At 44.0% G+C, this 11,872-nt stretch overlaps 1 protein-coding gene across 2 annotated transcripts; it reads right to left on the reverse strand.

Annotated features, from left to right (window-relative positions):
- Positions 1-756: 756 nt before the first annotated feature.
- lrrc3b (leucine rich repeat containing 3B) lies at positions 757-11,589 on the reverse strand. 2 transcript variants are annotated; one of them, XR_004775853.1, is made up of 3 exons: positions 11,390-11,589; positions 4,055-6,265; positions 757-817 (listed from the first exon to the last, which is right to left on the reverse strand). XR_004775853.1 is itself a non-coding variant. In XM_027022433.2 (2 exons), the coding sequence occupies exon 2, from the start codon at positions 6,135-6,137 to the stop codon at positions 5,352-5,354; it is 786 nt and encodes a 261-aa protein (XP_026878234.1). In that variant the 5' UTR covers positions 6,138-6,265; positions 11,390-11,589; the 3' UTR covers positions 3,192-5,351. The 2 variants fall into 2 exon arrangements, 1 of the variants encoding a protein (XP_026878234.1); XM_027022433.2 differs by lacking the exon at positions 757-817 and having other exon boundaries at positions 3,192-6,265.
- Between the last annotated feature and the right edge of the window lie 283 nt (positions 11,590-11,872).

Here is an 11,872-nt window from a genome sequence, read left to right on the forward strand (position 1 = left end):
CCTCACTGCCGCCTGCTAAATACCTCTCACGGTAAGGTCTGCTCCAGGCATCCTGTGACCAGTGAGGAAGATGATACCAGAGTTGTTCCAGTATCTCAGCTGGGCTGCACCGTTGAAAGAACAGGAAGCATTGATAGAGCAAGAGAAACGCCCCTCTTTGTATCCCCATGCAACGACTGAGAAGAGTGCGGCGGTGAGGCGATGCCTCTTTCGTTGGAAGTCAAGACTGAATTGCGCACTTTATTAAACTCCCCAGCGCCCTGCGAAGTGGTGACAGATGCCCCTTCTCCCTGTGGATCCGAACCAGAGATGAGCGACTTAAGTCTGCGGCAGGAACGCAGGCATGTTTGAATAGGCTGCAGGCTCTTATCTGTGACATTTATATTCGCGCTTAGTGTGCCCTTCTGCCCCCCCCCCCCCCCCCAAAACAAACACAGTAGCGTTAGTCATCCAAGAAATGAAGTAGCCTCTTCTCTCACCTTATAACACTATCATTATCCATTATTATGTCTGATGATACACAGTGTGGCTGTGTTTCAGGCGGCGATAGACGCAAGTGGGAAAATCTCACCGTCAACCTGAGAAAGGAGAACAGACCTTCAGCGAGCTCAGGATAAACAAGTTCAGTGGGGAATTGTCAGAGGACTGCCAAAAGAGGGGAGTAGATCTCGGCATACCATTCCTTTCCAAACGGTTAGACAGGAATACCAGGCAGGGGGTGGTTGCAAGGTGGAGTTTATAAAGTGATGGACAGATCAAGCATGAAGCTGACAGCTGCCACTCCTTCAGATGATTGATGAAGAAGAAAGAAGTCTGCCTGTTAAGGGAACTGGAAAATTAGAAAAGACTAACTGATCACAGATATTTAATTTGTGATCAATTTTTATGAATACTAATACAATGGGTTGAGCCCCATGCTGTGCATATATTGGGATATTCTTTCTCTAGATCTACAGAGTGGAGATGCACGTCACAAGAGTTATAGAGCAGAGACACATATCATGAGTACAGACACACATATCACAAGGATTTCTCAGAACTGGAATGTGGAACCATGGGTAAAACAAGCCCTATTTCTAGGTTTTATACACATTTTAATTAAAATTTTAATTGATTTAGTAATTGTTCTGAAGTGCTACCTTTGTGCACAAACACAGAGTTTACTGTCACTTGGATACCCATCTTTGATCTCTCTCCAGACTAGTGCTTTTTTTTTCTCTTTAATTTATCTCAGATTAATTACTTAATAATATAATAACATTTCCAAATTTCCACATGATGGATTTTGGCATTTTAAATTTGACTCGATCATTCATGCATCGCCACGGGTCTGAAGACCCGCCGCCTCCCCTTTTATACTCAGTGTTAATCTCTACTTTATTTAAACTCTGTTCAATAATGAGCTGCAGCAACAACCCCATTCATCAACCACAGAAGAGTGGTAACAGTCAAGCCTGCAAAATCGCACGTTGCTTCCAAAACGGGGGGGATTCTCTTGTACCTCCATTCAGAAAATAAAGCCACATGTACCCGGTCTGTGCAGGTAGCAGAGTGTGATCTGGACTAATCTGTTACAGCATGCGAAGCTTAATGGTTCATTTCACTGCCTTGCATGTCACCATGCTATTCCTGTTATGCAGCTGATATGTGTTCCAGACATTTTTGAAGTACAGCGTGATAAAAAAATCTAAGGATGAATGACATGTAGACATACTGAGATAGTGGTATGGCTGCAACTTTGGGTGCCCTGTTCCTCTGTGGCTTCCATCACTCTGACAGCAGCTAACACTTCTCTGGAGTCTCTGGAGTCCAAGGAGTTTGGCCAGAATTGCTCCCTGCAATTATTCTCAAGTCATATTTTTGCCAGTGTGAGCAGATAGCAGTGTTTTACATTAAAGGGCTAAAATGGCCAGGACAACATAATTAAACTGCCGTTTAATAGTTTGGACCAACAGAAGGCTATCTGAAGACAAGGTCGAACCATCATTCAGGAATTACCAAGGCAGCCAGTTCTGGGCAGCCTAATGCTTGTAAAGTACATTGAAACAATGAATTCCTTTGCCACAAGGCATTTGCAGGTAATTCAAAACGTCACTCACACGCAGCTGTACAAAACTGGACTTTTTAATAACTTTTCGACAGTTCTTTTGACAGCCCTTGTAATTTGTCTTTGAGAATTATTTGAATTTCAAATGCCTCTCAAGTAAGGGGGCTGCTTAACGGTTCATTTCTTCTGCAGAAATGGACAGACCCCACATGCCCAGTAGGATCGCCTTACCAGGAGAACATCCGTTAATTACTGCACAAAGCACGACATCAAGGCTGAGATAAAATTCAAGGCGGTGAATCATGGGCCTTTACAGAAGCACTCATGCGCGCTTCAGGAACAAATGTGAATACGCACACGCAGGTTCTCACATTTAGGCTGCACATGGTAGCTTCTAAAAGTTTCTTTAGAATTTACTTTTTGGGACCTGAAGTAAATTCTTTGCTTGACGGTAAACCAAATATGTAGAGCATGTCTGTAGATTAGAACTGGTCCTTTGTGGACAGTGTGCATGAGGTATGATGGTACTGCCTGATCAGGCTTAACTGTTGATCTGATCAGGTATCTAAATTTAGAACTACAATACTCTAGAATTCATCTGAAACTCATTATCGTGCATCCAAGCTTCAAACACTGACTGACACACACACACACGGACACACACACACACATAGAGAATGTGAAGTAGCTATCAATCAAGTTTCATTCATATATCATAATATTACCAAGAGCTCTTTCCTCACTTCAAACGCAATTGTCTTCATTGCGTTTCAGTTCCGACTGGCTCCTTGTTAGCGTTCAGTCCATGGTTTATTCATTATCTAGTACTTTGGACCTGAGGACCACCGTTACTGTCGGATGTTAATTATGACATATGTATGAGGATGGTAATTTTCTCATAAAAACAAACAGTTGTTTTGAGAGATCAGTAATGCATGCGTCTTCCACATCTGAGCAATACTGTGTTTAACATATCAAATATCTAAATTAAATAAACGTTAACGTGCCATGTATCAGCAAGAACATACGCATTTGTTGAAAAAGATCAAGTCATAATAAGCCTCACTGTTTCGCTTTTTCTTTTGATTTATGAATACCTGATGAACACAGCACAACATGAATGCGAGACCATTTGCACCATAACCAGAGTTAATGCCTCTTTTATTTCATTTTCTCCTACATGCGCTTAAACGGGATGTAGCCTACCATAACTGGTATTCAGTGTTAGGTCTTCAAAATCAGATACTTTTTTTGCAATAGACAATTTTATGTATGTTGGGTAGAACAATGATGACAAGTGTAAACATGAATGGAAGAAAATCACGCTGCCCTGTAATTCCACGCTTTCGATCGTCCTTACACAACATAAGTGAGAGCGAAGCCACCGGCTCCTCAGTGCCACTCCAGGCCAAACGTGTGCCGAGGTTTTCTTATGGATTTCTCTTAATCACTTGTTATTTGTGTAGAAAACGGTATGGAAGAAGAGGGCATCCCTAAGGCAGGGCACACGTGAATTATCCGCGAATAACGTGAAATAACGCGCAGCTGACAGAATGGGTTATTGAAAGGCGAGTTATTTCAGGCACTTATAAAAAAAAAAACAATCTCCCGAATCCTTGGCTTCACCGTGCTTCATTGTGGCTCGCGCGTTCCACGCGCGGCTCCCCCTCCCTCACGAGCGCTACACGGTGCATGTGGAGCTGCTTCTCGCAAGAGAAGGCGACGGACATCACAGGTACTGTACATTTAACGACGACGCTTTAAAGGGATTTCCGCCGGTCGTACATTCCCATTTAACAGAACTGTTGTTTACAGCGGGGATAACTATAGCTAAAAGACACCGCTAACGCCCCTTTTCCCATCACTTAGTGTATTTATAATTAAAATGCTATGCTGAAAAGCACCTCGTAACTGAGGCCAGAGGAAGGCGTGAGAGAACACAACAAAACTTTGCCCGTTCCCTCATCATATCCCAAAGGCCAGCACAATTATTAAGACTCCCCTTACCACCGCGTCTCTCTCGTTGCCTGGTCTCTCTGCCTCGTCTTTTCCTCGCCCTCACCCTCTCGAGTGAGCGAGCCGTCAGGAGACCGACAGCCGCAATGTGCCGCTCACACGGCCGATTACATAATCTTACGTAGCCCTCGCGGAGAAGACTGGTGGCGCAGGATTCAGCAGGGTCGCGACCCCCCCCCTCCTCCGGAGCGATATGAAGATTGGAGGCGGACCCGGAGCATGGCCCAGAAACACGACTTCACTATGAACTTCCTTTGGCAGGAAAGACGTCAGTCAGTTCATCTGCTTTACTAATGATATTAGTGGCTAATGAAGTTACACATGAGAGATATTACAGCACTCTGAGAGTTATGAAAAGAATGAGATGGACTGCTTGGTGGTACCGAATGGATGGAAATATTCACTATGTTCCTGCTGCTACTGCTCTCTGGATCACACAGACATAGACACAGACATTTTAGCGCTACACTATCCAACAGCCACGGGTTAACAACAATGAGGTAACAGAGACTAAGTAAACAAAAGTCCAAGGATCAAGGTTATTTTTCTGAATGTCGGAAGAAAACGTCCCATTTCGGTTAATAACCACTATGACCACGCCCTTTCTTATATGATTATCAATTAGCTAATAAAATCCATGGAGTTTAAAGGTAATCAAATGATTTCAGACATGCATTTTAGACATCATATTCTGAACAATATTGTGTAGCTGACTGTATGAAGAGGCCACTCAATAAGTATCTTATAAAATTTTGGAGAAACGTTTTTGGGGGCAAGGTTTACAAGTCATTGAAATCTGTATCAACATTTACACCTGAGATTTGAAGTCCCAAAATACCTGTATTGGTCATAAATGTATTAGCAATTGTTTATAGAGATGGGTAGTTTATGTAATGGTCTACTGATTGCATTTTAACTGGTGGAACATAAAAACCATTGTTCCAATGTGTCTGAAGCACAACATTTACACTGTCTGCCTTTTAAAGATCTAGTGATTATTGTACTAATGCCACTTTTGAAGTCATGTTTTAAGAATCTCTTGTGGACAGTCAGGAATAGTATTACAAATTGACCTAAATATGATGTAACAATAATGCACAACTGGGAGAAGAGAAGACACAGGTTGAGTTTTAGACTACATCTATGGTCAGTGTCTTAGCTGTAGTAAGACTGAATTGCTCTCAGAAATCCATCCCCTTCATGTGTGTATGTCTTTTCTCAGTCAAGGCGTTTGTGGCGTAAACATCGGTCGCCTCGAGCGTGGGCCCCTCCCCCCTAACCCCCTTTATCACACAACAGTGGTGATGTCCTCGGGCTCGTCGGGCTTCCTGGGCTTGCTGGGTAGCGACTTGAGGTACTCCAGGTGGCGGCGGGCGTCCTCCTGGTTCTGCCTAACGTAGTACACCACGTAGGAGATGACCATGGCGAACCAGCCGAACATGGTCACCAGCATGGCGTAGTCGGTGGTGCGGTGCGCCAGATTGCACAGGTCCGTGTCCACGGCGAGGAACGGCCGGCCCTCCTGGTCGCGCAGCTCGGAGCTGCGGCACAGTACGCGGGCTGCTGCCTCGTGGTTATGGGCCATCCCGCCCAGCGCCTGCTGTAGGGCGCAGTCGCAGTGCCACGGGTTGTCGTGCACCAGTACGCGTGCCTTGAGCCGTGTAAAGGCGTCCTTGTGCACACTGACGATGCGATTGTGCGACAGGTCCAGCACCTCCAGTGACGCCTCCAGGCCGGCAAAGGCACCTTCGCCCAGCGTCTCTACGGCGTTATGCGACAGGTTGAGGCGCCGCAGTGCTCGCAGGCCCTGGAAGGCCCGGTCGGGCACTGCCTGGATGTGGTTGCGGTCCAGCTGCAGCAGCACCGTGTCCAGCGGCAGGTCGGGAGGGATCTCTCGCAGACGCGAGAGACTGCACGTGACGTTGAGGCCGTGGAGGGGGTGGTCGGCATGCTGGCATGCGCAGCCCTTGGGGCACATGCTGGCCGAGGGGAAGCAGAGTGCCATGAGCACCAGGCTCTGCAGCAGGAGGCACATGGGAATGGAGCGCGAGAGCCACAGGTCCAGCGGAGTCATGCTGGACAGCCGTCAGCATTACCCCGCCGCCGGCTGCAGGGGCTGCTCACGCCAGCCCCACGACGGCCACCCAGAGCCCCAGAGCCTCCGGAGAAAAACCACGTGCTGCTCACATCCTCTGCTCAGCCCTGTGTGTGTGAGAAAGAGAATGGAAGTCATATTTATTCACACTAGTTAATTAGAGCTGCACAATGTGGGCAAAAACACATTATGATTATGCTGCTTTATAATGCAATATGCCCTACAATGTATTAAAGCTTGCAGATGTGACCTGTCTACCAAAAGTATTTACTGATTTCAAAATGATTACTGATTTCTTCAGTCAAGTGAATGCTGTGATTCATCATCCGGACTGGTCAGGATTCTCATAGCACACAAGAAAAAACTCTTGTTGCAGCCTTCTGTGACATAACTATTACAAAGGCCAATTGTGCAGTAATGATTAACAATTGATTAACAGCGCTACTAATAATGAGACTTATGGTGAAGTGAAATGGACTTGTAAAAAAGAGAACGACAGACTTCAAAAACATCTGCTAGGAGCCCATTGTAGAGGACCATGAAAATTAGTTACAAGACATGGACACCCGACATACCAGAATCCTGAGCATCTAGTACATTGACTGACTATGAGTGAAATTTCTGACAGTTAACTGTCACTGTCAAATAACATGAAGCATGATATTCCCAGCTCTCTGTACCAAGCCCGTTGCATCAGCCTGGTTACTTACGACAGAGCAATGGCTACAGGAGACAGGCGGGTAAAGCCATGCTACCGCCACAGGCATGCAGACGCGAAGACACCCATCGCATATAAATACATCTCACACATTCGCCAACCCAATGGTGAGTTCATGGGAAAACAACAGGCTGGGTGGCTGGCACGAGGTATACGCCAAGACTCGATCTCTCCATCCTTACTGATGGAGGAAAAACAAATAGCAAGTCCCAGAGCAGCAGCCTCGAAGGAGCGTCCTTCACGTTTCCCGATTGCAAGGAGAAGAAAAAAAAACAAACAAACAAAAAAACCCCAAAGCAGCGATACTGTAAATTCAGTTAATGCTACGTGCTAATTTCATGCAGAAGGCACCTGTACGTGGAAGTGTACAGGCGAACCTGTGAGCTGTTTCTCACCTTAGACACTGGTTCACACCAGATCTTAAAGTTCTCCCAGTAGTGAGACGAATGTGTTATGTTTAATGGTTGCTTTGAGAACAATGCTAATAAAGCCTACCAATTCTACCACCAGAAGTAAATGATTCTAAAAATAATAGTATGTTTTGACATTTGACGTGGAGCATTTTGATACAACAGAACTGTAAGTAGATGGAAATGCCAAATGCCTTGCATTAAAACCACTTTATTTCTAGACCACACGTTTAACACTTTCAGATTTAAATATACAATAATGAGACTAAATACAATGACATCAATGGGTAATACACATAGATTTGAAACTGCTTGAAACACTTAGAATTAACCGATTCTTTCAACCCGTTGATAAATGTCAGGGCATTACAGACAGTCATACAGTAAGCTACTAGCATTTGCCACTTGCAGGAACACTTGACATTTCCACCCCAAGGCCCCTGCGCCAGACTCTATCCACAAGGAGGCGCCGGTCTGCAGGTATTTGCTCATCACAGTTTCATTTCAAACAGTCATTATTATGCTCAGTCGGATCAAGCAGTGCTACCTGCTTGAAATCAAATGCTGTTGGGTACAGCTGGAACAAATCCGGTCGATGGAGTACACCAGGCTTATTCAACTGAGGGTGTCTATTGGTTATTGGGCCAGAAGCACCTGATTTCACCAATCAGGATCCATTCTTGGTTAGAACAGCTCTGCGGGGTTGGAGACAAAGGCTGCACACGCTGGACCTTCTAAATTAAATACCTCTGGAGGAGACACCATCCTTGTCCTACAGTAACTGTTTTCTATGAAGGTCTTTAGTGGCACAAAATCATTTTAAGCATATCAAGAGAAAGCAGTCAAATTCTAGAGCACTGCCCTTCTATACCCCAAAACGGCTATTTGATTCTAATTCAAAACAGTACTGGGCATTCTCCTGTAAAACTTCTATAGCCTCTTCTCAAAGCTGAGGTTGGTCACCCCTCACATATTATACACTGGCACTATTAGAGGAAGTGCTTTGCTTGCTCCTATAACACAGCTCACATCACATCATGACAAATTGGTGATGGCCATGAAGGTTTGTTCGATTCTAGGAAAAGGAAATGACCCCTGACTATTATTCCACCAACATAGAGGATAATGAAGTGAAATATTTATACCTACCTTTGATAAAACATTCTGTGAGGGAATATGGTCAAATAGAAATGAATAACACTAGTATAGAGACTCTTGGCAACTATTTTGATTAGGGACAGATTCAAAAAAAGATAATTTTTTAGTCTTTCCTAAACAGCAGTGTGTTATTTGAATGACCAACTGCTAAACCAAACGGAGGCGATCAAACCCCTGGGTTTAGAGGTCTACCAAGTCTGTTGGGATCCCGTACAAGGTGAGGCTTTCCTTAATGCATGGATACCGAATTCAAGCCATCTCCGAATGCCCTTCCTGTAGTAGCATCATAAACCACAAAGAAAAATGATGTTTAAAAGATTAGCAAGCAACATTAATATTCCTGCTCTACAATTTTGTAGCCTTATGGAGATATACAGTAGCAGTCCTTTACAGAATGTTCCTGATGTAAAGAATCAATCAAGCATTCATGTGTCAAATGATATTAATGCCAGCTGTGCATATATATTGGGTGCTCAGTGCAGGAAAAATCCTAAAGCATAAAACAAGGTTTCCAACTTGCAGCCGTGACAAAATGCAGTTTGAATTGGCCAAACCGGCCTGCCATGACATCTAATTGGCCTCAGCTTTGTTTCCACATTTAAATAGCCCAGCAATTGCCTGTGTGTGTTTCGATCAGTGTGCATACAGAGTATGTCTGTTACAGAGGATCTGCGTTGTGAATGTTTATGTGTGTATGGTGTGGGTGGGTGGGTGTGTGTGTGTGTGAGTGAGAGGGAGAGGGAGAGAGAGCTGAAGGCCCCTACAGACTGGCTCGCCCTCAGTCCCAGGCTGATATGGTGTTATTTGCTCAGCTGGTACCCTGTTTTAACAGATACAGCCTGCTGTGACTCCTACTTGGATTAGGCTGCTTGGTCCGCATCTGTGCTGGCTATCAAACCCAGAGCAACACAAAAAAGGCCTAAATATGCAAAGAGCACTTACAGGGAAAGATTAAGATGAGTTCTTTGACCTCATACTCATATAGTTACATGTTAATTCTGTAACGTAGTTCTCAGTAAACTCTAAAATGGGCTCTTAGGCTGTTGATGCATTAACCTAATATTATGAAAGCACCATTTGGTCAATGCAGGGCTAATGTAACTACTACAAATGTCTTATTTTCAATGGTTCATTTAGAAATTATTTTGTTTTTCCCTAAATATGAAGGAACTTGCTATAGGGCACGCTATATGACTCCAGCTTGTTAGCCAGGGCAAGATGGGAGCCTGGCTCACATTGCTGAGACTGCATCACCCTCTCCATGAATACAGTCAAATAACTCACATGAAAGATGTTAACACAACATAATGACCACATTTACCTGATGCATTAACCCGGCCTATTTTGCGCACAGACTCTTTATCGACCCAGAATAAAATGTGAACTGAAGGCTGGGGCACTTCACCCAAGTGTTCTGTCATTACAGCACAAGTGCATGGATAGGTTTTTCTTTTTTAGAATGTGCAAGGTGAGAGTGGTTGGTGTTTACACAGACTCAATATATTATTGAGTATTATCTTCTGAGGCAGATCTGTGTTTTGCACGTGAGGGATACCAACCCCTGGTCTCACTCCAACTTGTGTGGTTTCTGTACTGGGAGGTGGTCGCCCAATCAAAACGTGTCTCTCTCTCAATAAAGACAACGAATGATTCTGCCGTTGTTATAACTTTGCATCAAACGGTTCATCTTAAGTGGTAAATCGTCGCTTTTGTCGTTCGCTGGAATCACGTGACGTCTAAAGGCAACGAGGCAATCTTGGGAAGGAATCTTTAACATTTTCCACTTATTAAACGAGTGTTTCCATGATTAATGAAATACTCCGAAAGAGTATCTCGTGAGACTCCTCTGTGCACTATAGACAAAGCAAACAGCATGTCTAGCTGTTAAGCGTCTAGCACATTAATAATCAGTCTACATCCGATATAATTTGTAATACGCCACTTCAACACCCCTAGAAGGTCCAAACAAAAATAGTTAAAGATTGTACAACCTTGGTGAAAACGCCGCACTTTCAGTGTTCTAAATAAATAAATCGTCTTGAAAATGTCCAGAACTTCAATTCAAATAGAAGCTTATTAGACTGTCGATTTTTACAATATAGGTTCTATCAAAACGAACATTACCTAATTTCCTTGAAATTATAGTTAATTGTTGTAAAATCAGCTTCGTTTCGATTTTGGGCACTAAAGGGCATTAGGCAGTAACGGCTTCAGTGAGAAAAGAAAGAAAGCCATGGTAGAAAGCCATGGTAGAGGAAAGAACATTTCACGCGCTTTAACGTTTAATAGGGCATACCGGGAGTGCATAACGAAACGCAGCAATTGTATCAAATTCCTTTGACCTATTTTAATAGCTTACGTTAAAACAGCAGCTTTAATACACAAACGTTTTTTCCCCCCCCAACACCTGATTCCCGCATTCTCTTCTAACCAGGTCATTCGTAACCAAGGTGAACTTCCTTGGTTTGCTGAAGCGCTCTAGTCCCCGAGACGTAATGAGTGTACGTGGAAACTGGCGCATCTGCCGTATCCTATACATTTTCTTTTTCAGATTATCCCATTGTTTTATGAAATCCCTAAAACTAATAACCCCGACTTGTTTATGGTTAGCTCAATAAGACAACGAGCTGCCGAACTAAGACCGATAAATGCCAGCTTAATTAATTCGATTCAAAATGAGTTTTCGTGCGCCACGCTCCGAATCTACTAAAGCTACTCTAGCATTACAAATGAAGACCGCTGCCGATTAAGTCGGGCGGAACTGGATTTTGTTAGTAATGTCTTCATCACCCCGCTGACGCACACGAATAAAACGATTTTATTCAGTATATTGATCTGCCACAAACAGCGTTACATGAAAACACATATAAACGCATAATGCATTACAAGCAGACGAATGAACGGAGCACAGACGGCAGAGCAACAGGCGACATGCGTTTCCTTACCTGCAATAAAACTGCAATCAATCGCCACGTCCAGCTCATTGACATCGTAGGCAAATTATGTGCACAAGACCCTTTAGAAATGCCGCTCTTGTCCTGATTTCAGCGTGAGGCCCGTCGGTTTTCACATATTTGAAACTGTTTGTTGATGTACGAGGACAGCGTCAGGGGAGTGACTGCGAGAAAGGGAGGGGTTAGCCAGAAGTCTGGTCGCTCTCGGTGGCGAGCGCTAAAATAAAAAGAATGAATGCGTGCAGACACACTGTACCACGACACCCTCTAATTCGCCGCTGCTTGTCAAATTACACTCATGAGAGTGCGACACATATTCCGGACTCAGCTTGAAAGAATTCTTTAATTTTTCGGGAAAAATCCGTTGTTGCCTTTACTGTGATATGCGCTGTGATAACTGACAGGTGCTTTGAATATCGGAACGTCTGCTTGATGAGCTGATTATTATTGTGCATGGCTTAAACAAAGGTTTCA

The sequence above is a fragment of the Electrophorus electricus genome, chromosome 4 (assembly GCF_013358815.1).
Source record: "Electrophorus electricus isolate fEleEle1 chromosome 4, fEleEle1.pri, whole genome shotgun sequence".
Lineage (NCBI taxonomy): Eukaryota > Metazoa > Chordata > Actinopteri > Gymnotiformes > Gymnotidae > Electrophorus > Electrophorus electricus.

Bases quoted from the DNA above. Each gene is read 5' to 3' on its own strand.
- lrrc3b (XM_027022433.2), bottom strand. From the start codon at position 6,137: ATGACTCCGCTGGACCTGTGGCTCTCGCGCTCCATTCCCATGTGCCTC.